General features: G+C 40.5%; 1 protein-coding gene across 1 annotated transcript in view; it reads left to right on the top strand.

Moving 5' to 3' along the window:
* slit3 (slit homolog 3 (Drosophila)) overlaps positions 1–26,923 on the top strand; it is a 228,127-nt gene that overhangs the window by 132,148 nt on the left and 69,056 nt on the right. Inside the window, 1 exon segment of the mRNA XM_034141508.1 lies at positions 5,264–5,335. Within this exon segment, the coding sequence (XP_033997399.1) occupies positions 5,264–5,335 (72 nt within the window).

Raw genomic sequence — 26,923 nt, 5'->3', positions numbered from 1 at the left:
AGGAGGAGACAGCCACGGCCATTGCCGTTCGAAAGCGCTGGAGACGCTGTAGTACATATGCCAGGCCTGTAGGTGGTGCTGTTCTCACATAATCAGCCCTTGCAAAAACAGAGCTAAAAAATGTCAAATTGAGCAAAATGAGGCATGGCTAAAATGCATGATCTGTTTGGTATTTTGAAAAAAAAAAAGTATAAATATGCCTTATATAGGTATGGTCCTACACTATATTATTCAAATATAGCATGATAGGTCCACTTTAAGATCGATATTCAAAAATACAGATTCAAAATTGTACAAGTTGAAGCGTTTGTTTTAACAGTGTGCAAGAGCGCAGGTACTTGCTTGCAAGCAGAACAGGGGCAAACAAACTTAGCGGGAGTGTTTACGTGTTCGGCGTAATGACGTACAGCATCCTCGACAACTTCTGTAGTCCTATTCAACCACTTGTTAACAACCATCGTTTTTCAGACACTGAAAATCACCAGTGGGGTCACTGCTGATGTATTTAATGTCGTAGAACAAAACGTGATCCGTCTCTTCAATTTCCAAAATCCTATGGAGAAATCATATTGACTCTGAGACGAGGGAACCCGTGGTGGTAAAATGCTAACTCACTTCCGGGTTTTAGGACTCGTCACTGCACCACTCTATTGGTCAATAAGAAAAGGTCATTATCTTAGCGGAAGCAAAAGCTTACACTAAAGACCAAAAATATTCATTAATATTGTCCAAATGTAAATAACTATAGAATAAGCTGCAGTTAAACTCTTCCACACTTAAATCCTGTCTTCACTCCACACACTCTAGAAATTGATACAAAAGTAAAATAAGCGTACTTAAAATAACAGAGCTATGCAATAACTTGGCGATTTGCAATCATTTTTAATCAAGTAGTTCATTTTGTTGTCAGTCACCACATAATGGCTGCCATTGACCAACACAAGCATGATGTAGTGAAACAGTGTTGAAATAAAAGGCACTCAACACATCATTGTTTATTCAACATATTTCAAACATCACTATTAATTATGTGATGTCTTTCTGAACTAAAATGTCCCGCAACAGGCAAATGGGACACCATTTTTGTCATTTCGAATTAGAAATGTCTACTGTTTACAATCATTTTTGAGGAAGATTTGATGAAGCAGTTTTGGATTGGATGGGAGCCTTGCTAGTGTATTCTTCCTCTCCCCCTCTGTCCTTCATTAATTACTCAGTCAGTAGTGGTTGCTCACTGATGGATTCATGGAGTGGCAGGGCTGCTGTGTGTGCTTCCAGATGGTAGCAGAGGGAAGCATTGAATCAGTCTGCCAATAGGCCTTTTGATAGACATGATTAAACTAACTAATTCTATGAAATAATTTAAATTCTGCACCCCCAACCCATCCCCTGCAACAAACATCCATGTTCTCCATACACGCACACAAACTCAAGGGATCTGAATGCAACACAATGGTACAAATATGGAAAACACACACACACACACACACACACACACACACACACACACACACACACACACACACACACACACACACACACACACACACAATTCTCATCCCAGATTGATACCAATCATGTCACTGCTAATCAGGGTGCTTGGTGAACAAAGCTGTCAGAGGAATCCAATCATATCACAGATGATGGAATCGTTTGCGGAGGATGAGGACGGAAGATGAAGTGCATGGCCCCCAATATGAATCAACTAGTTACTCTCAATTCTACTAAAATTATAGATGTGAGGAGCATAGTGATAATGTGTTCTAAAAATGATCAAAACACCATTCTGTAGAGATATGTACAGTTTAAGAGTTGAAGACATCTTACCACTTGTCTTACAGTCTTTGGTAACTACAGAGATTTTGGAATCCCCCAAACTCGCACCAAGAAGTCATGAGTGTCTGTGGTGACTTTGTGGACATGGAGAGATGTGCAGTCAAAACGTGTAATGGTGGAACTATGTTGGCGTGTGTTTGCCCGATTTGCTGTTGCACTATGGTTCAGAGTTCGCCTTTGTTGGCCCGACAGGCTCATTTTAAAACATTAGTCAACACTAAGGTCAGTTCCACTGCAGTTTCCCTAGCGCTTGTTTTAATGTTTCTGCTTAATCTTTTGTTTAAACATAAGAAAGTGAGATGAGTAGACAGCAATTGTAAATGAACACAGCAATCTTACTTTATTTTAGTGTTGTGATAGATGTGCTTGCCTAACCCCCCAATCGCACCCCAATAATTGCAGGACGGGTCAGTTCCTGCATAGATGTGCTACAGTACATTATCCTCCTCTTACCCAACCTTGACAGTCTTACTTTCTGCCAAGCAACATAGAGGGCAAACTATGTTATGAGCAACTTAAATGACATGGACAAATCGAACAAGACAACAATATCACAATTCCTTTACTTCCCATTCAGTGTTTCAAAAAAGCACTACTGAAAATAAAATGGCTTTAATAACTACAATCACTTTGGCTGTGCCATGTGCCTCCATATGGCTGCACAGGCTGTGTGCCAGTTTAAAATCATGCCTTTTAATTACATTAAACAAAAACTTGGCACAGCCATATGTTGATATGAACCCCAGACAATATTAAAAAATTCAGTAATTTAACAGATGCTCACACTCACAGCTCTCCAACAAGTTCCAACAAAAAATCCTAAAAAATAATAAAGTATTCAGCGATTCAAAAACATGTTTTTTAACAAGAGCCCATAATCCTGGAGGAGTACTCTTTTACTGCTATAACACAGAACTCTCCTCATCAATTACCCGAGCAATCTCTACAAATTGTGCTCAATTAATCAAAACAAGTTATCTCTGAATCATCTCTGAAATATAATTGCATTGCATCAAAGCAGATCAAAACATCTCCTCAGTCTTTGGAATCCTTTGGACGGCCAGAAATAATTGTGTTGCGAGCCAAACTTTTCCTGTTGGAGTTATTTGTTAATTACTTTCTTGAATCCCAACTGATCTCATGCCAACCTTTAACCACCAGCAGTCGGTCAATATCACGTAGAAATAAATGAAACATTTTCCACCCAAACTGCTGTCTATGACCCTGTGGTGCACACCAGTGCTGCCTCCAGCACACAACACATGTCAAAGTAAGAGTATACTCTTATAAGTCCTGCAAAACAAACCTCTCTTAACCTTTTGGTTTTCGAAATGCAGCTTAATGTTTCTGTCCAGTTGTGGTGTACTCAACCTTTTCAGATACTCTGAGGATTGATGCCTCACTTTGTTCTCGCACACTCACACAAACATGGACATTTGAAAAGCATACCAAAGAATAGTTAGTTCCAGAAGCCCTGATGTAATTTCTTCAGTCCTGCAGAAGCAATCCAGCTCCTGTTTGGGTAAGCAACTTCCTCTGGGTTAAACTCTGACATGAATGATATAACAGGTGCTGCAGTGTGCCGAGCAGACACTCGGGCTATGTAGAAAAGAAGAAAAAGGAGATTTAAAAGAAGAAAACAGATTAGCAATGGATAGATGGAGTGTGAGAGGAGAAAAGGTGAAGGGGAATTAGAGATGAGAGGAGATGAGAGGGCACTAGAGGGAGCAAAAAAAGGATTATGAATGGAGCGCGGAAGAGAACATGAAAAATGGAGAAGATGGATGCTCAGAAACCTGGGGAGGAAAAAGAAAAGGAGGGGATAAAAGTCAAAGAAAAAGGGATTAGGGATGGAGGGATCCCGTGGAAGAGAAATGAGATGGGGAAGGGGACAAGGAGGAGAAGATTAAGGTGAAGTGGTATGCTTTTATCTTCTAGTGTCTGGAGAGCAGACAGTAACCATCCATGCTGTGTGTGTGTGTGTGTGTGTGTGTGTGTGTGTGTGTGTGTGTGTGTGTGTGTGTGTGTGTGTGTGTGTGTGTGTGTGTGTGTGTGTGTGTGTGTGTGTGTGTGTGTGTGTGTGTGTGTGTGTGTGTGATGTATATGTGTGTGCGTGTGTGCATTTCTGCTTGTGTTGGTTACATCTTTTCATTCATGATCCTGTGCGTGTCCACCTGTCTGAGTTGGTGTGTGTGTGTCTTTGGGTGTGTGTGTGTGTGTGTGTGTGTGTGTATGTGTGTTAGTTTGCTACAGTCTAAATGTCACTCATCTGTCCTGGTTGAGTTACAAAATAAGAAGATGCTTCTAAATGCCTGACCTTTATTTCTGCAATCCATCCACCTGCTCCTCAGCAGAAGAAGAAGAGAGGGGGAGGATAGAGGACAGAGAGATGGAAGGATGGCAGGAAGGAGGGAGGAGTGGAGGTTTTGGGGTTGTTGGGTTCATGGATGGAGGGATGGGATATGGCGGGAAGGGGGGCTGAATACCTAGAGCCGAGCAAATTAAAGTAAAAGCCAAGGATGGATGACAGTGGGGTACAGGGTGCATCTGGGAGTCCGGTGAATGAGGCGTTGAGCAAGCCAGGAAGAGAGGGGGGGGGGGGGCGAGAGAGGAAGAGAGAGGAAGAGTAGGGAAGCAGAGAGAGAGAGAGGAAGGAGAATGGGAAAGAGAGGCGGAGTCGTGACTGTATGTTGATTTACGGAGGCTTTCCTTTTAATGAAATTGTTTCAGTGACAGAGCCGGTAAAAGGCCCTTAATGGATTGGCTGGCCTAATGTAATGAAATTACTCCCTCTTTCACTACAGAGAGAGGGAGAAAGAATAAAAGAGGACATGGGGAGGAGGGGTGAGGAGGAGGATGGAAGAGAGAAAATGTAATTAATATTTACAGAACAGACAAGCAGGGTGGGCTTTAGCAGCTACGACTCTCTCTCTCTCTCTCTCCTTCACTGTGTCTACCTCTCTCGTCCCTCTCTCTCCCGGCGGCCAGTGTGCGTTGGGCGTGCGGCGGGGGAGGAAGGTGATAGGCTGACGCCGGGCAGGCCACTTCAGCGCACTGGTCTCGTCTCCAGCTCTCCTTTTCCTCTCCTGCTCCTCTCAGGGCTGGCCATATCAGCACTGAGGTGAGAGACCTGAGTTTGTGTGCCTCCGTCTGGACTGGGCTTCCCCAGAGTGTGTGTGAGTGTTGGGGGGGGGGGGGGGGGTGTGTGTGTGGGAGAGAGAGTTAACGCCAGTGTCTCCCACCTGCTATCTTAAGCCCACTTACTGGGGTATCACCTCACACACACTCGTTCACGGAACCCTTCATTCGTTAGTCCCTCCCCCAGCTGAGCGGACCTTGCAGACTTGTGCCTGACTCTCTCTCATCTCTCTCTCATCTGTGTGTGTGTGTGTGTTCGTCTGTGTGTGTGTGTGTGTGCTTGGTGCAGGCAACTGGACAGCAACCACATCAGCTGCATCGAAGATGGAGCTTTCCGAGCGCTGCGCGATCTGGAGATTCTGTAAGTAGAGAAAAACCCTGGTACTCTCACTCTGACTTCTGCATCTCTCATCACCTCCTCTCATCCCGTCCTCTCCCCTCTCCCCTCTTCCCTCTCTCATGTGTTTTCTGTAGACATGGGGTCTGTCCTGCACTCCCCTCTTCTCGTTATCAGATTTGTTTTCTGTCTTATCCAGTTGCTCATCCGTTCATGCTTCTTTTTTTTCTTTGCACATCTTTTTCTGAATCCACTTTTCTGTGTCGTTGCTTAATCGTTCTCGTTATATACGTGTTCTAAATGTCTTCAACATAAGAAAAGCTTCAACTTAAACATCATCTTGTTGAGAAATTCATTTTTTTGTTGACACGTTTCTGTGTTTGAATTATCTTTTTGGTATCCTTGCCTATGTGTGTGTGAGCTAAGGTGCACGTCTAAGTGCTTGTGTGAATTGCTTGCAAGGATGAAGCGCAGTGTACCTGTTCATTGACAAGCAAATGTGTTGTCCTTGACTTAATACACTGACACACACGCACACACACACACACACACACACAATGAAGAAAAAGTGCCAGCCACCTGCTGTGGTTTGCACTTTCTCTGCACCATGTGTGCTAGTGCATGTAGGTGATTCCCTCTGTATACGGGGATATGTTGATGCGTATTTGCTTCCAGCTGTGTGTGTGTGTGTGATTGAGTGTGTGTGTAGGTGTGTGCAAGTTTGTGCGTCTGATCTGTCCACATTTTTATAGCTGCTCATTTGTCACTATGCTCAGAGGTGTGAATGTGCAACACACCTCTGTGTCTGCAGGCGCGCATCATTTTGCACAAGTGTGTGTGTGTGTGTGTGTGTGTGTGTGTGTGTGTGTGTGTGTGTGTGTGTGTGTGTGGGTGTGTGTGTGTGTGTGGGTGTGTGTGGGTGTGTATCCATGGCTTGCATTTGCTCTCACACAGAGGCAGATGCTGTGCCTCTTTGTGGGTTGTGCCTTTGAATCAAATCCTTAGCTACAGTTCATTACAACAACTAAACTGTCCAAGCATACTGTACATTTTTCAACTAAAACATATAAAAGTTAAAATGTCTTGCCTTGATTTTTATAAAGCATTGAGCCGGAAAAAAGTAACCTAATAAGAATGTTCATTCGTTTGTCTAAAGGGTTGTTGGCAAGGCATTTATACAAGTATTTTTGCTTAACATGTCTATTAGAGTAACTGTATAGCAAAAAAGCAGTAGCTGAACAAAAGAGAGATAAAGACAGAAATAGGCACTTAAAGAAACAAGGGGACAAGCCTGCAGAGGAAACGACAAGATGATTGGAAAAAACGAGCTCAGAAAAAGGAGAGCAATCTGACAGCAGCTCCCAAACCTCTCGTCTGTCGGTCCCATGTTACATGGAACACGGCTAAATGATGGTCATTACAAGTGGACATGGTTGAGGTCCGCAGAGAGAGAGAGCTGCAGGAACAGACTGATCAATCTAAAAATATGTTGTTAAAGTTGACATTTGAACAGGAAAGAGGTTGTTGATTCTCATATTGTGACAATAACCAGCGTTATTCCCAATAATGAAGACCAGAACTCTAATTGGCTGCTTCTGGAGGAAAATATGTCTCATTATCACATAAAGATCTGCACTACCCAGAAGCAGACAGGCTTTTTAAGGAAGAGACATTTATGTAAAAATGAATACAATTTATTTTTAGGACATAATGCAAATCAGAGAATTGAAAAATGTGGCTCACACCAAAATCAATGTTCTTCTTCCAGAATGATATATTAAATGGCAAAAGAAAAATCCTATATAGACAGTTATTGAAACCATTGTATCAATTACATTTCTTTCTGGAAATCACTCTATTTACCATGATGTGATTAAGGACAAGGTTAAACACATTTATTATAATTATATAGAGTAGAACCGATGGATTTGTAATGTGAAAGCTCAGTGAGACCCCCAACAGTATCAGCCTCTTCTTGATGGGTATCGTGCTGTTGTAGGTGTGAGGGTTCCTGGCGCAGTGTGCTGCCTAATGTGTTCACATGAATGATTAAAGAGAGCAGGAAACAGAGGAAAATGGTTCAATATATGGCAGCTTACTCTGAGGACCACAGCAAGTCATGGTAAATGTTGTATATGTCTGTGTTGTACTCGAAACACGTCAGCTTTAGTTTACTTGAGATGCTGCAATGGAAGGTTTATTTTATCATCTTTCTTTCAGGCTGGTTTTTTATCTTAAGCAAAGTTTTTTTATTTCCCTTTCTCATTTTTTTGCTCAGCGCACAAAGGAAGTGATAGGGGCCAGAACGAGGGGGATCGGCAGCGCGAGATACAACAAATTAGCAATTCATAAGAGTCTGACAGCTGAGTGCTCGGCAGGATTTACAATTCACTGTAAATACGCAGCCGTTCCCATTCACAGCAGACAGCATGACAGCACACAGTATATTCACTGAATGTGACGTTTTAATAAAGGCAGGTGTGTGTGTGTGTGTGTGTGTGTGTGTGTGTGTGTGTGTGTGTGTGTGTGTGTGTGTGTGTGTGTGTGTGTGTGTGTGTGTGTGTGTGTGTGTGTGTGTGTGTGTGTGTGTGTGTGTGTGTGTGTGTGTGTGTGTGTGTTTGCCTATGTGTGTGTTTGCCTATGTGTGTGTGTGTGTTTGCCTATGTGTGTGCATGCAAGTGATTGTGCTCGTGTGCAAAGGGCATGAATGACAGTAAGCAATTCTGCCGCTGGACTGATCTCCATTTCAAGCATCTTCACACACACACACACATACACACACACACACACACACACATACACACACACACACTCTTGCACAGATGCAGACATATTCACACATATGCATACACACTCACATATACACACACACACACACACACACACACACACACACACACACACACACACACACACACACACACACACCCATATGTGCTGGTCTCGGGTTGCTTTCGTGACCGTAGTGCAAAATGGGTTGATAGAGATAACAGTGATTCGTGGCCATGTGACTGCACCATCAGGTAGGTGTGTGTGTGTGTGTGTGTGCTCATGTTCTGCTATCATTGTGAGAACCGTTTGAGTTTTATACCTTTTATAAAGACAACTAAAGACATGTTTTCTTCTTTTTAAACTGTTTGATCATATTGTAAAGGGAATAAATGGGTTTCTGCCTGTTGGTGAAACAAAGCAAGTAATATTGAATATTTCATCTTGGTCTCATAATTGGTATTTTTCACATTTTAAATCAAAAATGTTCTGAAGTATTTGGAAGATTAATTAAAAGAACAATTCAAAATGAAAATATGTGTTATTTGAAGCACTAGTTAGGGCACAATTTGAGCTAGGTATGCTTTAGCTGGATATGAATAAGTCAGCATGTGTGTGCCTGCCAAAAACGTGTGTGTTTGGTTGTGTGTCTGTGTGTGTATGTCTATCCATCTGTTTTGTCTGTTCTTTTTTGTGTGTTTTCTCTTAATATTTCAAAGTCACACATGTATGCCTCCATTACTGGTCCAAAGAGTCCAAACAAAAGGGCATGATGGAACTTTAAGATGAAGATAGCTTCGAACGATATATACCTGTGTGTGTGTGTGTGTGTGTGTGTGTGTGTGTGTGTGTGTGTGTGTGTGTGTGTGTGTGTGTGTGTGTGTGTGTGTGTGTGTGTGTGTGTGTGTGGTGTGTGTGTGTGTGTGTGTGTGTGTGTGTGTGTGTGTGTGTGTGTGTGTGTGTGTGTGTGTGTGTGTGTGTGTGTGTGTATTTTCTTTATTTCATTGTAAGCGTTCATTAGAAATTGTAAGAGTTTTGTAGAATAGACTATGTAGGCTGAAATGCAAATGTTTTGTTGTGTGTGTTTGTGTGTGTCAGCCATTTGTGTTAATTTAGTGTGCTAATTGAAAGAAGCACGAAGCTGTGTGTGTGTGCGCCACCAACACATTTCCACATTAATTAATCTAGTCATTTTTAATTAGCCGCTGTTTCTTGGTAGACTAGGCTTTATCTGAGCTGCTTAATATGTTTCACAGTAGCAGCGTTGATGAGTCAAAACTGAATACTGGGGCGTCGGGTTCATTTTAAAATGCTAATGATTGTTTCAATAATCATGTTGGATTTTATTAAATTAGACAACATTTCAAAATGATGTGGTGTGTTTGAATGGATTTATACAACAGTTGATTACATTTCTATGTATTTGCCATGCAGCTAAAAGGCGTTGTCATTTAACTTGGTGGACAAATTGATTGCCATTTATTGCGTATTGTTCAAAATAGAATTGCAAAGTTAGATTTGAGGTTTTTCATTTACAGAGATCTGAAAGCCCCACTTTTTCGTGGTTTTCAATGTTATATGTTCTACTGCTCCTTTGAGATGTACAGAGGGCTTCTCCCTTATGTAAAATACATCATGTATGACATAAAATATATACTAGTCACAATGAGGGAAACATCTCAAAGTTCAGAATAAAGCAGTTTGAATTGCCGTTAACCTTTATATTCTGGTTTAACAGAGGAGTCTCGCTTCCCATAGAGGTTTAGGAAGAAAGAGGAATATGACTATAAAGACCCTTTTACATCCACCATTTCCTTTGATATCCTTGACTCTTACCGTATGTCTTTAGATAGTCTCTTTCTGTCTCTGCTCTCGTTTTCATGGCTGCCAGGATGAAAGTGGAGGATCGGTGTTGTAAAAGCAAGCCAGTGTTGGGCTATGATTTATTTAGACCTAAAAAGGACTGCAGTTACTATCCTGTCCTCTCTTTTTTTTGCCGACAGAGACAAGAAAGATTTGGGCTGAGGTGGAAGGTGTTCACAAAATGGAAAGGGGAAGAAGGAAGGATTCAGGTGGAGGGGAAGAAAGGAGGAGAGTGGTATTGGTTTTGTAAAAGCAGACACTTTCCTGGACATCATTTATTTATCTGCTGTTTGACATGAGGAAATGGGAGAGGCAATGGGAAGGCAGAAGAAAAAGAAGACAACAGGAACGAGAGAGATACCTCAGAGATAGAAAGATGCATTAAACAGATACAAGACCAGACAAAGCCAAACACCAGATTAGACCAAATGACGCTCAACTTTGCCATTTATTGAAGTCAGAAAGAGAGAGAGTACAGAGACAATCTGAGTAGAAACCAAAGGTGTAGAGCACATCAAAGAGCAAGAGAGAGGGGGGGGTTTTCAACCCAAAAGCAGTGCGAAACAGTTCTGTGACATTAGCGGGTAAAAAAAGGAAAGACCCGTGAAAAGGATCAGAGGAAAGGGAGGAGGGAGGCATTAATTATTGATGGAACAAATGTCTGACTGACTGACTCAATTTGGCTCTTTGTTGTTTCCAGACCACCAAGGCTGTCCGATAGACTCAGAACACTGTTTATCAAAGAAAGGACCGAGCCCCCGACTGGGTTTGAAGTGGTGATTTTCTTTTGGGTTCTTAAGTTTTATCAGCCTTAAAACGTTAGAACTAAAACATTATTAGATTTTGTTCAAGGTACGATTTATACCTTCTTTTTCATTTGAATTGGAAACATGCTTATGTTTCCTATGCTTGTAAGTAGATTAGAAACATTAGATACCTACCGTTCAAATATAATAATTAAATAACGTAATTATGTATCAGGATATCGCAATATAGGATTTTCGGGTCCAGCTTGACCCCTCCGGGTCGTCTCTTCCCCTTCTTTAATATCCGTCCAGTCATTTTCCACTGGCCTGTAATGAAGATAAACTCCACTAATGCCACAGTGAAAAATTAAAAAAGGAAATTAGCATGCTCTGGTGATTTTAGGCATGCTTCCATTGCCTGGAGATTAGAAAAGCGAGTCTGGGAAATTGCCATTCAATTTCTTAAAGTCACTTTTTGGCTTGTCCGCAAGCTAACAAAAGAGTACCTGCCAACAGTCACTTTTCGTGACCACAATAATGAATTAACATTGTTGTGTTCTCCAATGGAAACAAGCTTGTAATGTGAGGCTTTGCAACAGAAGCATTGTGTTGCTTCAACCTCAAGGTCAGAGGCTGCTCTATGCACAGCAGGGATAACGTTTTAGAACAGGTCAAAACCAGAGACTTAGCTTCTTCCTGCATCAACTTCAGATCTTCCTGCAACGTTAACCACAGAGGCTGATGGACCACTTTGATTAATTGATGGAATGCAGACATTTGGCATTTACTGTTGTGGGTCAATTTGAAACCATGTTGTGCAATTTGAAGCGACACACTGTGTGGGAAAATGAAGAAACACTCTCATGTAGCGTCTCTTAACATCAAGCATCGTGGCTGCCCTTTAGCTGAGTCTCTACCGGTGAAAGGTGTGAAGGATCAGCACCGTATCTCTTAGAATTACGCTCATATAGGGTGATTCTGAAGTAGATACTTTATGTGTATGCCGACGTAAAGTGCCAACACAGGAATTAGTGTGCCCTTTATGTTGAGAGGTAAGGCAAGTTAGCATTCAGAGATCGAGGAGGTGGATGGCCATTTGATGCTGGAGACGACCAACTAAAGTGAGTTCTTTTTGCTTCTCCAACATTAAAGTTTACCTTTTCAATCCTATTTGCCACCACAAATGTTAAAATTCAACAATTCTGCCTGTTATGTCTATGACAGAATGTGTGTAGCACTTAAAAAAAAATTCTCTCTGCAAATGGCAGGTACAGTATATGTTTAACTGAGGGTGAAATACATCGTTTTTATGGTCAAGTTTAGGCAACTAAAGAAATTGGTTAAGCCTAAAATATAAAATGTGCTTTTAATTTACAAAATGATCCGGTTATGTTAAAAATAATTGTTTACATGTAAACTGAAACTATACGAAATGGTAACTGCTCCTTGTTCTTATACAACAAACACAAACAGACCTCTCATGGCAACAAATCAAGCTGCTAAACCCAGTGTTATTCTTTGATTTACTTAGATTCAATTCATTGACAATCCTCGGCATGTGTACTGTGAAGCCCTGCCAGGGATTAGGAGCATTGATTACGTTACATGAAAACAGATTTGGTTTCAAAGGTATCCGCACTGCAATGCCAAAAACCAGTGCCCTTTAAACGTAAATGAAAACAGAAACCGTCCCTCTGTCATCGACAAACACAGATATATACTTGCGATTATTTCACTTTAAGTCATGAACACATCGCATGCCAGGGTCTCCCAACATATTCGTCATTAAACACCAATCAGAATCAATGACAGCTGCTCAATTATTCTCAACTAGTGATTTCCCTAATGGTGAATGTTTTTGATGCATGACAGTGGGTATCGTAGTGCTCACTGTTAAACAAAAAGATTAATCTTGATTACGTGACAGTTCGTTTCAACTCAACACAAGCTTTTGAAGGCTTTGGAATGAAACCGCTAAAGTTTCTAAACACACTTTGTAACTTGACTTCTAATGCCAATTATTGAAAACAACAAAAACAGAGACTCTTTGCTCTTTGTCTCCATTACAAAGGTCAGACCCAGGCAAAACAACGGTATGTCCTGAACAGTTTGTACTTAGTAAACAAAGTAAAGGGATTAGTAGGACATCAGATTGATGCATGACTGAAAAATGATCAAGAAACAAAGATTTTCCTACAAATATATCCATTTATTTTTAAGACTCGCTGTCCCCCAAAACACATCGAGAGGAAACTGGAAAAGAGTTCTCTGAAATGCATAACCAAAAAAAAGTACCATGACCGTTAAACCCCACAGTCGGCTTTCCTCCTAATACTTTCATTTTACCTTTTTTCCTGAAAGCCTTTAACGGTCTAAGCTGTACTGTATTAGCTATTTCTTGTAAGGCCAATAAACACAGCAGAAGTGGAAATGTAATTATGAGATAAACACAGTCTTTATATTTGGCAGAGGACCTGCGTGATCCACTTTGTCGGTTCGATTCCCGAGAATTCCTCGTCTTCGCAATCACGTCAGTGCAGATGGTATAGGCATTCCTCCTGTAGCGACTAATGACTGTGTGAGTGAGTGTGCTTTTACTCAGAGAGCCAATTTTAATGCTGAGTGCCATTGTTGAATGCAGGCCAGCCTTCCTCTGCCTTACCCTGATGTGTTTTCTGTATATTATCATATAGAAAAGCAGGAAAAACTGCTATTATCTCCAAATAATGCCATGAAAATGTGGGTACGGTGAAAATGCATTATGTGTCATTATCTTGTTTTGATTATACAACAACCTTTTGGTAGCTTAATTAGGTAAAGTGCTCCTCCTTGGTCTGAAGATTTGAACCAATAAGCTAATTTCTCTAACCTTTAGCCTCCAATTAAATCCCCAATTGAACACTTAGTTAAAAATCGTTCTTTAGAGCTTATATTCTTGATGTATTACTCTCTGTTCAGTTGCATTTGTCTTCAGCAGAGACATGTTTTACATGATTTGCATTTACAAGGGCAAACCAATCATTGCTAATGCCCTGCGATGTCTCAATCAATAATATATAATCTATTTTAAAACACTTACCACACAGCTAACGCCTGATTTTGAATTCCACTGTGTTTCAGCAAGTGTGTCTGCGTGTGTTTGAATGAGTTAATCCAGTTAGCGCATGTGTCTGCCAGGCCACATCAGAATAAATGATGGGTCCCTGTGTGATGATGAATGGTAATTTTGATTTAACATAACTGGACTAACGAGCGCACTAATGACTCCAACGCTAGCCCGGACAGCTCTCACTCCACGAGCCCTCGCCTTGCATCCCAATGAGATGGGAAAAGGGCACCCATACACACGCACAGGGGGAAAACATGCATAAGTGTTTTAATAAATGCATGGTTACACAATCATACATTCACTAATGGTTCTGACAGGGAAGCACGTACACAGCCACGTGTGGTCGCTGTGTGCGCATGTGTGTGTGAACACTCATGAGTACTGGAGAGCAGCGATGTCAGGCTAATGTGAAGCTGATTAATTAATAATTATTCATAGGCCCGTTTTCAACCGGTTGAATTAGATGCGGTTTTCATTCACTGATCTTTCGACTCGACTTTTTTCTCCGCTGACAACGAAGATTAATGAAAATAGATGATAAGTACTTGATCATTTTCAGATATTAATAGAATTAATCAGTTTCATTTTTCAAAAAGCGACTCTATCTAAGTCAGAAAATATACTGTAAAGAGGGGGAATTTGTCAGTGAATCATTTATCTTCAGATCTTAAAGGTCTATATTTTTCAAGGTGATGGAAGTGTAGGGTATGCCCCACAATTTACTGCAAAGTCACTTCACTCTGTAGCACAACTGAACCCATACTAAGAAATCCACCATTGGCTTTGTACATTACTGCCTATCGAGGCTACAGGTTCTCACATCTTTGTTGAAGGACATGTCCTCCCATGAATATGAATGAATATGGGATGTGTATTTAGTATTTGTGCATTGCCATTATGGATTTCCGTTGCCAAATCCTTGCTTTATGCGCAGGCTTGATGGTATCAATAACATGAGAAATCAGACATTATCATAACACCTGCTATAGAAGTGGTTGTCAGCCAAATACTCAATTATTATAGTCATTATTCTAAGTAAGTCTGACTATTGATCATAACACCAATTTCAAAGCTTAAAAAAGCAAATATGCTTAACTGTCGAGGTCTAAATGAAATATGAAATACTGTCAGACTTTGAAGCCATATTTGACCTCTCCTGCAGAACAGCCTACCTTTCTGCTGGTGTTATACAAATATGACATGTGGGACGAGTGGGGATTGAGAGAGAAAGACAACGAGAGTGAATAAGAAGCCGGTCAGAAGTCACTGCAAAAACTTCCACTGAACTGAAAGAAATACACTTTTTCAAAAACTACCAGGACAGATGGAAACTGAAGGTGTGACAAAGGGAGACAGATGAAGGGAGGAAAAGGCAAGATGGTTATATAAGTAAGATATAAGAAAGGGAGAACTCAAACCGCCATTACATGAAATGTCCAGACATGACGCACACACACACACAAACACACAAACACACATGCGGGGCCTGAGAAGCAGCACTCTAAAGAGCAGAGGAACGGCTGAATATTTTATGATCACTTTTCTCCATAAAGCTACGCTTTCTGGATGAGGATGTACCACCGAGAGTGAGAGTGAGAGAAAGACAAGAAAGTGTGTGTGTGTGTGTGTGTGTGTGTGTGTGTGTGTGTGTGTGTGTGTGTGTGTGTGTGTGTGTGTGTGTGTGTGTGTGTGTGTGTGTGTGTGTGTGTGTGTGTGTGTGTGTGGTGTGTGTGTGTGTGTGTGTGTGTGTGTGTGTGTGTGTGTGTGTGTGTGTGTGTGTGTGTGTGTGTGTGTGTGTGTGTTTGTTTGTGTGTGTTTGAGAGAGCGAGAGAGTGTCAGGCAGAGTGAAAGTCACCTTGTGGAGCTCCAGTGCACCGAGCAGCTCTGTCTGTCCCCCCTTATGAATTATGACAGTCACTGGTGTGCCAAAACCCCTCTGCCACACGCACACACACACACACACATACACACACACATACACACACACACACACTTTTTGTCAATCCTCTCTGTATTTTACATGTCTTCCTTATTTTATCTCCTCAATCATTTTGTATCTGCAGGATGTACCTTTCTTTTTGTCTTACTTCCCTCTTTTCTTGCCTCAGAGTTTCCCCTCTTCTTCATCTCCTTCTATATTTCCATTTTTGCTTTTCTCTTTTTGCCTCTTACCACCATTCTAGTTTATTCACACTTGGCATACACCACATCCCTTTCCTCTTATAAATACATTGCTATGTATTGTGTGCCTCTACTGTAAACCTATAGAGTTACACTTCATCAAATCAAGGACAGTCAGTGATCATTCAAGTAAACAGAGAGACCAAACAAAAGAGAAGAGCACGGAGAGAAAGAATGACGTGCATCAAGCTCGTAAGCTTAAGGCATGTATTGTGTGTCCACCCACTGAGCTGTTGACTTCCTCCCTTACTCCTCAAACTTTTTTTTCTGCCAGATGCCAAAACTTTAATGGCTGCAAGTTGAAATTGGATGAGTTGGAAAGAAAAAGGGACTGAACAGCGAGTGCTTTTCTAAAGGAAATCATCCCAAACACACATAAAGACTGCCAAAAGTACTGTACTCAAAAATGACTTTGCTTATTTTTGGTCGGTTGTGCACACTGCATGAGCAAAAGGCACCCTGTGAGAGACAATAAAACATTTAAATGCCACATTAATAATAAATAACCTTTTAGTCACACAGAATTAATTACAAAAACGTAATTTTCTATCAAATTAAGTGTTCTCAAGCTTAACACTTCAAGGTGGGGTAGGTAAGTTTGAGAAACCGGCTCGAGATACACTTTTTGTTATATTCCATGGAATGCTCTTAACATCCCAATAGCAATGAATATCTTAAGTGCTTTGACAAAAAATCCATAAAAAGATATCATCTGTGGAAGCCGTAATACTGTAAAAAGCACGACCAATCATTTTAGCCGGCCCGGCTAAAATAACTGGATGGCCTACCTGCCTGTCAGCCTTCCATCTGTGCACAAACTTATCTCGTGCCCTCATTGGTCATGTGCGCGTTCGTGTGTGTTGGAGGAGGGGCTCTGTAAGGAAGTGGCAGATTTTCTCCGGTTGTGTATTTTCAAATTCTAGCGATATCGAGCCGGTTTCTCAAACTTACCTACCCTATACCTTTAAATGTTCCAGTATATATTTTATAATATAACATTCCCCCACCAATACATATAATGGTAACCCACAACACTGTCTCCAATCCTTAAAAAAATACTAAATGTAATTATAATAGCTAGTCTTAGATGTCCACAGTACACCTCCCTGCACAATATCTCACCCTAGTATCTTGTTCAAACAGGAAATACATGAACTAGATATACATGTTTTCAAAATGTCGTTTCATTGTGACTTTATGTCAATAGATTTTTCCAGAAGAAGTTGGGCGTACTGGCCAGTGTCTCTTTCACTAAGAATGAATGGGTTTAAAAGAGGTATTGAATTAGTTTGTATAAGAAGGCCAAACCAGACGAGATTATTGAGTTTTCATAATGATTAGTGTATAAAGCCAATGGCATACTTTAATATTTCAGTCATTACATTCATTAAAAGAAAGAGATTGAAAGACAGAAAGAGGGCAACGTTTTTTTAAAGGTCCTTTAATCAGAAAAACAAGTTGGTATGGCTGCAAATAAATTATATATTTGCTGTTTAGTATCTGTTTCAGATAGTGTTATAATGAATTTCCAATAGTTGTTTTTACTCCACTGGTACACCACTCTTAATTAAACAACAGTTAGTGAGTATAGTAAGCTGTGTATGTGTGTAAGTGTTCAGTGTGTGTGTGTGTGTGTTTGGTGTGTGTATGTGTGTATGAAGGCCCCCCCATGTCAGATGATCCGCGGCACCCCCAAATAATGATTGCACTCCTGTGGTCGGGTCCTGCCTCCAGATCTGTCTTATATCCCTGACGAGTGGGCGCTATATATCGAAGCCCCTGAAATGAACCTTTCTTGAACTAAAAGTTTGGTAATACAAAAGCTGATGTGTGTGTGCTTTTCATTCTGTAGAGCTTTCTGAAAAAGGGAAATTCACTTTAAGTGGATGCATAGTCGACCACATCTTGTTGCAAATGTGTATCCATTGGTGTGTGTGTGTGTGTGTGTGTGTGTGTGTGTGTGTGTGTGGTGTGTGTGTGTGTGTTGTGTGTGTGTGTGTGTGTGTGTGTGTGTGTGTGTGTGTTGTGTGTGTGTGTGTGTGTGTGTGTGTGTGTGTGTGTGTGTGTGTGTGTGTGTGTGTGTGTGTGTTGTGTGTGTTAGTGTGTGTGTAGGTGTGTTTGTGTGTCTGTGTGTGTGTGTGCTCACAGAGGGGTCAAAGAAGAACAGAGGAGTGGAGCTTTTCTGCTGTTCACTGATTTTGGTTTGGCTGGCCTTTTGGCCTCTTTTGGAGTCAGCGGGCTGAGCAGAGCCATCACACACTGGCAACAACCGGCGCCCAGCGAAGAGGGAGGGTCTGACCTGAGAGAAAAAGCCAAGAAAGAAAGAAGAGATTATGAAACAATTCAGTTTAAGAGAGTTAGAGTCAATAGCAGGCAGGAACATTAAAAAAGATACGTGTACATTTTGTTGGGAGGTAGGTTGATGGGGAAGGAAGGAAAAGAGAAAAGGAAAAAGTAAGGCGTAAGGTAATTGCTGTCCTCAAAATAATGACGGGGGTTTTACATGTTTTTTTTCGGGATTTAGAGAAAGAAATCAAGAGGGTGAACAGGGTGGGGGGATGAGATGACGTGTTGAAGGAGCATGTCCAGTAACTGAGATTAAGAAAAACTGACAGTTGATTGTTTCCATTGAAATAATGATGTTAGTTCCAGAAAGCCTTTTCCAGTTTGTTGGTTTGGAAATAGACACAGAGAAAGGGTAATCAAATAATAGCTTTCTCCTAATAAATGTTTAATTTAAAGAGACAATGGCAGCCCAGATATACAAATGCTACACCTATATCTTCACTTTCTGTCCATCTTCATATATTCTTATGTGTATATAGAGTGTCATGTTAAACACTCTGTAATGAAAACATAAAACAAACTGGGGGAATATCTTCAAAAGTGTGCCTATGCTACAGGGGAGGGGTTGTTAACAAACCTAGACACATATACCACATTCAGTCTGCAGCAGATTCACACAGAGGAGGGGGATTATAACAACGCTTTCTGCAGAGGTGGGAAGAGCGTCAGATATCAGAAGAGCTCGGTGCCAGCAGTCTGACCCACTCACAATAAATCACATCCCACTGGGTGGCAGGACAGGAAAGAGGAGGAGAAATGGTGATGAGGGCGAGGAGGCGAGGAGGAGGAGGCGAAGCGAGGCGATTTAAGGTGGAAATCAAGCAGAGTTGAAGACAATTGCGAAAAAGATGATAAGGGAGCAAAAACGGGAAAGGGAGGCAATCTGCAATCTAATTTGTTCCCGTTTAAGGTGTAATGGTATGATCATTTGCATCTCTCTTTCCGCCTGTTCTCCCCCTTCCCATATTATTAGTCTCTTATTAGTCTCTCCCTCTTTTCTCTGCCGTCTCCCTTGCTTCTCCATGTCTTGCTTGCAGAATTTCATTTTGAAAACCCTCAAAGCATTTGTTTTACATCAGAATACAAGGCTGACATATTGTGAAATATCTGTAAGCAAGAGCCTGGCATTGTCTCCTTCAACACACACACACACACACACACACACACACACACACACACACACACACACACACACACACACACACACACACACACACACACACACACACACACACACACACACACACACACACACACACACACACACACACACACACACACACACACACACAGCGTATTTGCCAAACCACATGGATTTGTCCAGTGATAATCATCCTGTATCCTTGTTTTCTCAGTGTCACTTAATTAGATTAAAATCAACATCATCAGATTGCGGTTTGAGGGGCAGCTTTTGTAACTTTAGCCCAATCCAAGCTATAATTGAGACCCCACTTCCAAAAGCCTTGATTTTAGCAAATATACCCTCATGTTATTTTAATTTGTCACAACTCTTTGCCAAGATCTTGGCACATTATTGGTTAGAGTTCCCTTCTTTGTCCATCAGGCAATCTGAAAAGCTTGCAGCGCTCAGCACCTACTGGTCTCAGTGAGGAATAATATAAACATCCATTCATCAGGTATTGAAACGCCAATACAGAAACCTTTTTTTTCTTACATTTGAGCCGCGATATCTCCAGTGGAAACAGATTTTAAAATGTCATGGTTTCTGTTATGTTTATTTGTATATTAACTTGGTAAAAAATATGAACATTTCTGAGTTTAGACTGTTGCAAGATTTGGTGTGAAAATACCTAAACTACTAATTATATCAACCCCCAAGTGCCTTTTTTTTTGGTTAGGGCTGTAAATGGTTGAGCTTTCCCAGGGTGGTTTCCAACGGCAACACTTAGAAAATGTCAATTTTCTCAGAGATGAGAGGAGTAAATTGCGCGACTTTGGTTGTGCAAACACTCAAGAGTTCATTAAACTAGCTCGCTCACACACTCACATACACACACACACACATGTATGCAACAGCACAAATACACAAATGGACATACACACACAAAAAAAACACACTCACACATACACAATTTAACACCAGGCTGCCAGGGCGAAGCAGTAAAGCATGCATTAAACCCCGTGGGAAAGTTCAAATATGAGACAATTCAACCACAAAAAGCCCTTAACTCCTATACCTAAAGGCACTTAAAGCCTGTTTGCAGACCTCATGGCGCTTTAGAGATCCATGTTAAAGTCAACGGTGTCAAAAATCACTTCAATTTACAAGCTCCTGATCAAAAGAGACACTGAAAGCAAGGAAAAAGCATTTGTACTGTACACATATCGCAATCTTTTTCTGTTTCCATGTGCACCCACAAACATATACATTTGTTATACACTTATAAGACTCATTTCATTTACAAAGGTATATCCTTGTTTGTCCTTGGCCATTGAATGTGCTGGCTTACACACAGTGATGAACAAAGCACATCACCACGCATATAAACACACTCACCTACACAACCCAACTGACACACACCTGCGTATAAAGAAACATTAGGATTCGTCATTGAGAAAGAAAACAGACATCCAGCCGCCTCACACACAACAGACACCTACATATTTATCTTAAGAGCTGCCTATAGACAGATATCTTCCCTCCCCCGTCCCTCTCTCATGGTGAAGGAGTTAGTAGAAAGAGTGAAGAGGTTAAATGATCATGTGACCTATTCGACTGAAAGAGTGGCACATTTTGCGAGGCTCTCTTTCTCCACACTGAGCGGGTAAATGGTGCGTATGAAGGGGTTAAACAAATGAGTCATTGAAGGAGTGAAGTGTCCGTGCGTTTCCCTTTTGCCTCCTCTGCTGAAGCTGTAATGAGGCCTCCGGGAAGATGCTGAGGGCTCTTCACACTTCTCGTAAAGGGTCTTTTAGGCCTTTCGATAGTCGGCCCCTTTTCAGTGTCTGTGTGGGAAAAGCTCTCCAAGAAAAATAAATTCTTGTTGGAACCCAAGGCAAAAAACAACTGCAGTAAAACAGGGTACAATGTGTTGTTTCAAGAAAAGAAAATTGGTGTTGGGATGAACGACAAAAGAGTAATAATATATGTTTAATTGATGAGAAAACTGGAAACCATAAGTCTGCCCACAGGAGCAACATCCTGCACTATCACCTCTCAAAGCACGTTGTTTCTCGTTTGTTTAAACCTCTTTAGTTTTATGGGGATTTATGTGCCAGGGCACTTGTTCAAAAACAATTCAGGAAGAAACTGTGCCATGCCCCCCTTTCAGTCTTTGTGCTAAGCTAAGCTAACTGCTCGCTGTAGCTTTATATTTACGGTACAGACCATATAGACGGCTGTATCAAATGACTCGTCCGACTCTGTGCAGTAGTAACTTTTTAAATGGCACTTTCATTTTTTCACCTGACATTTTCGTTTGAACAAAAACATGCCTTAAGTTTACCTAAGATAAGCTTTACACAAAAGAAGACACACATTTTGAAAGCCCCAGGAGGCAAATCCACTCAAAGTGGTGAGCAGTGTTAAAACATTAATTGATTTAGCAGAAAATTGTTACTATTTTGAATGCTGATGCAACCAGGACTTAATCCTTTTTCTCTGGACAGCTGTCATTTGTCTAACCAATCAGGTAAGTAATTGCCTAACCTTGCCTTCCTGACGATGAGTCACTGAAATCAATGACGACGCCTCACACATGTACAGATGTTAGAGGAACTGGTGTTGGTGTGCAAGAGTTTCTTGCAGAGAAGCTCCTGGGTGGATCTGAGACAATTAATCACAGAAGCAGTATGGTATTCCTCTAAAAAGACCATGATAGAAACATTGTGTTTGTCTGGAATCCTTGTCTTTGATTTCTATATAATGTTTGCAATTATTAGAGGCAGTCTGATCAATCGTAACAACAATGCAGTTGTAAGTAGGGTCATAAAATTGCTTTGTTGTGCTCTCAGCCTGTGCTCTCATTCCCACAATGGAGTATTGATCGGAGATTTTAGAGTAGGGCCAAATGCACCAGAAGGCTTTTACCCAGGAGGTCTATCTGAAATGAGGCATCAGGTCTTGGAAATAGTATAATTCAAATATTCCAAGATGATTGCAGAACATTTTAATAAATAATGGTGTTTTATTACACTTGAAGCAATGAAGAAAGCAGTTTTTTAGTATTCTGTGAATTAAGTTTTAAGTATTAAAACTCATGCCCAACGGCAGAATAACTTCTACCCTTTCACATTTATCCTGAACTGTCTGATACACTGTTGCACAAACACTTCTGCGGTGTGTGTATAATCAGAAATGTTATCTCTAATAAAAGTACTGAACACTAAAATTACTATTCGATACTGCTACATTGTATGATGCGTTTTACATCGTGTTTGGTAATTCAGAAATCAGAGCTGTCCCTTTACTCCTTTTTCACAAGACCTTAACTAATGTTAGTGATAACAAGAGAGAATAATCGTATTGAACGTGAAGTCAATATTGGTTGTAATCACAGTCATAAAGTTACATTGTTGTGTTGGGTTTTAGTGGCGGTAGTAATTCAGACATTCAGTCAGTGTATCGATCTGTGTCTGTTAAGGCTGATTGAGCATAATACAGACTAATAGACAATTAACTTTATTACGCGCACACATACACACACAGAATAAAAGCTCAGACTGTGTGGAGCCAGACTTAAATAGATACAATTGAACAGAACTCAAGAGCAACCAGGAAAACATAAATACACATGGTCACTACAGTAGCCACATTGTATATAAAATGCCTTCAAATATGTCTGCATAAATTCCCAATATTATCTGGCATGTGGGACAGATTGGACATGACAATATACAATAAACATATATTTCATCTAACACATTTAACAGGTACAATTGCATGTGATTCGGTATTGATTTCTGTATTTTTCCCAAATAGTTCAAAGTCAAAGCAGTTTTTAAGAATGTATTTATTATTTAAGGTATCTTTCATGCCTGGCTTCGTATCTAGAATCTTAAAAGTAGAGCTGAAGATGTTTGGACCTCTGCAAATAGCCCGTTAATCTTGTGTACGTGTGTGTTTTTTTGTATGAGGGAGGAAATATTGACGAGTAAGGCTTTGACCTTAGTGTGTAGGCTGCGGCAAAGACACATACGATAACATCCCTCACCCTCCATCTAAAACACACACACACACAAGTGACACAAACACAAGCATGCAAAAACACAAGCACGTACAAACAAAAGCGATAGCATCTCCCTGGTGGGTTGCTTCTAAAGAGTCTCCTCCATCACTGACTGCAGAGGCCCATTTACTGCAACAGTGAGACCACTGCAGCGTAAAAAAGCACGCATGCAGACACACGCAAGCACTGTACATGCTGACTCAAGAATACACACTTAACACACACACACATTTGGTCATGTTGACCCACACACACACATATTCAGGGATCATGGATCTGTCCTGCAATAGCACTGCAGCGGTCACTGCAGCCTTTCTCAAATTTAAAAATAAGAAATAGAGCTGAATAAGCATTTTGTAATAGAAACATTGTATGTCGCAAACAGTGTTGGAGTAGGCTTTGGGCTCTTTTTTACTGTGACTGCAAAAACAAAATGTGTTTTTTGTTTTTGTTCCTCAGGGCTTTTCTCAAATAATTAATCTGCAGGGCAGCCAGCCTCAAGTGAAATGTAAATGTGAGCTTTGTGGCTAAATCTGTATTCAAATCTAACCATATCATAGTAAAAAATACATTGACCACCTTAAAATAACTGATAATAAATGCAAGCTCTTTGAAGAATATTGTAAGAAACAGACACTTTCAGAGATATTGACTGATGATTGTTTATTAGATTGCCTCAATACTCATAAGGATGCATATCAGATATCTGAGTGTCTTTGACAATCTTATTTAGCGTTTAAATCATGTATCTGTAACTATGTGGCTTCCCACAACTTCAGAATATGTAGCAACAATATAAAGCATTGAAGACAATAAACACTTTTCTCTCAAAGCATAACGTCACTTGGGAACACAGAATGCTAAACACATTTGTAAGCTGCAGCTGCATAGCCAATAACCCAGTTTTCACCGTGTGAATTTGTGGTGGACGTGCAGTATGTGTTGGGATCTGTTAAGGCTGCAGGATTATAACGTTTAGACAGGCAGAAGGTGGGCTGCAGTGGAAAGTCCCCATCAGACTGATCAGATACTTTACACTGTAAAACCACTGTGAAAGACTTGACTGTAGAACATCCAAGTGTGCAGTATTCAAGCCATCTTTCTGTAGTTTAAACTACTTAGTGCCAGTTCGTATCACATCATTGAATGACATTTCTGTCAGATTTTAAATGCAAACATAATTAATTTTTTAAGGCAAAAGTACACTTTAGTCAAGTTTAGCAATTTAACAAAAAGAAAGCAAACTGTGGCTCTTTCAAGAAGTTTGTTAAGATGCTTTCGCTTTTAATAAACGGTGAACTTCCTGCAACAATTCCCCCTTTGCCAAAATGCACATATTTTTTTTACATCACTTCAAATCCAATAGCATCTAAGATTTGTTTTAAGAGTGCAGTCATGGCCAGAGGCTGTGTCAAATAAGCTGGGAAAAAAACGACCACCATATAAAACATAGTTGCGGACTTCTAAATGATGTTTTTAGTGTTTATCTTGGCTTAAGTCAGTCCAGTCGCTACTTTATTAAGGCAGAGAGATGTGTACGGGGGTCAAACAGAGTGAGTGGGAGAATAACTGACAGGGAAATTGCACAGGGAAATTATTGTTATTTCACAATTAAATTATATATACTGGGTGGAATCACCTCTGACAGGGCTGACCATAGCAGCACTCCTAATGTGTGTGTGTGTGTGTGTGTGTGTGTGTGTGTGTGTGTGTGTGTGTGTGTGTGTGTGTGTGTGTGTGTGTGTGTGTGTGTGTGTGTGTGTGTGTGTGTGTGTGTGTGTGTGTGTGTGTGTGTGTGTGTGTGAAACTTTATCCGTGTACCAAGGCCACTGAGGCTTTACTGGCAGAGAGGGGAATGTACTGTAGAAAGTGAATCGGAAGAGAGAGAGAATTAAAGCGAAAGAGAAGTAGTAACATCAACAGAGTGAAGCAGAAACAGACTATTTTAAGGCTGAGTGGGTGTTAGTAAAAACACACCAAACCCCCGGTAATGAGCCGTTTTTGAACAGTTGTGACGACAGTGCGTAAAACAAACCATCCTTGATTTTTTCGGCGAAATCCAAAACCTCACCGTGGTCACACTGTGTGTTTAGGCACAAACATTTTGCAGATGCTGTAAAAAAACAAATCCTTTCGTCTTGAATTTGGACCATTTTTCAGAGAGAAAGACAACCTCGTCCTTGTCTGAAAGCATTAAAAACACATTGTCAAAGTGAAAAATGAATGGGTTTCAGTTATAAGAAATGAGCGCTCAGTCTTCATTCGTCCTGAAACAACGACTCTTTGAACACACAAGGTTTCGGGTGGTACGTAAAGTAAACTAACCCTATTTTCTATCCAGAAAAATTAATGATCCATGAAACTTGGGCAAAAACAAAGCACAGCGTTGCACTGGCTTGTGTTGATGTTGGCTCCCAAAAACCACCAGAAAAATAATACCGTAGTATACATTTAAGAAATCCCTGGATTTGAATGTAACAAGGATCTCTCACAATGTTTTCAATGTTGACTTTTCCCTGTAGAAATCTGACCTTATGCCATTTTGACAGCAACACAAGTTATAATGAGAGGTCATTATTTGTTGCTGTGTATTGTGTATTTATGCCCAAATCAATATGGAAATATAAACAAAACTAATAATACAAAGATCCGTCTGAAAACAGTTTTAAGGAATACCATTAACATCCAGTGTATTTATTTTTATGCATTGTTTATTGGCACATCTGGCACAAGATGAATACTTTTTTTAGCATTTTCTCCCAATGTTTTAGATTTATTTTTCATTCCTAAAGCAAATTCTGAAAAGGACCTTGATTTAAATAAAACTGGGCTAAGATCTAAGGTATAATGGTAACAATCAGAACACAAAGCAAAATATTGTTATAACAACATAAGTATTTCCTCTGTTTACCCCATAATGTAAGTTGTATGTCTTTATCGAGCCTCGTGTTTTGTCGTATTGTATTTTTTGTGTGCACTGCTTCAGTCATAAGGGACTTGCTTGTGATCCAATATGTCGCCCCCCCCTCGAGTGTTTTGCATATGCAGCCTTACCAGCCTGTACGAGTCTGTCAATGCAATATGATCCCCCCTGTGGATTGTTTTGATGGAATAGTCTTTTCTGCATTTTTTTCCCTATGCTCTCATTTCTGTCTCCATTTCTGCACATGAAAATCACAGAGAATCGATAGGTGTAGAATTTCTCCAACACACAGAGTGGGATTGCTTGTGTGTGTGTGTATGGTTTGCTTGTAATGACAGTCAACCTTGTTTTTCATTCCACTTTAGGTCGATACTACATATGAGACAGAGTGTAGTTTATGAGAGAGCTAATAGTCAGAGACAGCAGTGACCCGCTTATGAGTTAGAGATGGAAGAAGCATCACGGGTGTTTGTGTGTGGGTGTGTG

This window comes from Trematomus bernacchii, unplaced genomic scaffold, assembly GCF_902827165.1.
Source record: "Trematomus bernacchii unplaced genomic scaffold, fTreBer1.1, whole genome shotgun sequence".
NCBI classification, from domain to species: Eukaryota; Metazoa; Chordata; class Actinopteri; order Perciformes; family Nototheniidae; genus Trematomus; species Trematomus bernacchii.
This window is presented reverse-complemented; position numbering and strand designations above follow the sequence as displayed.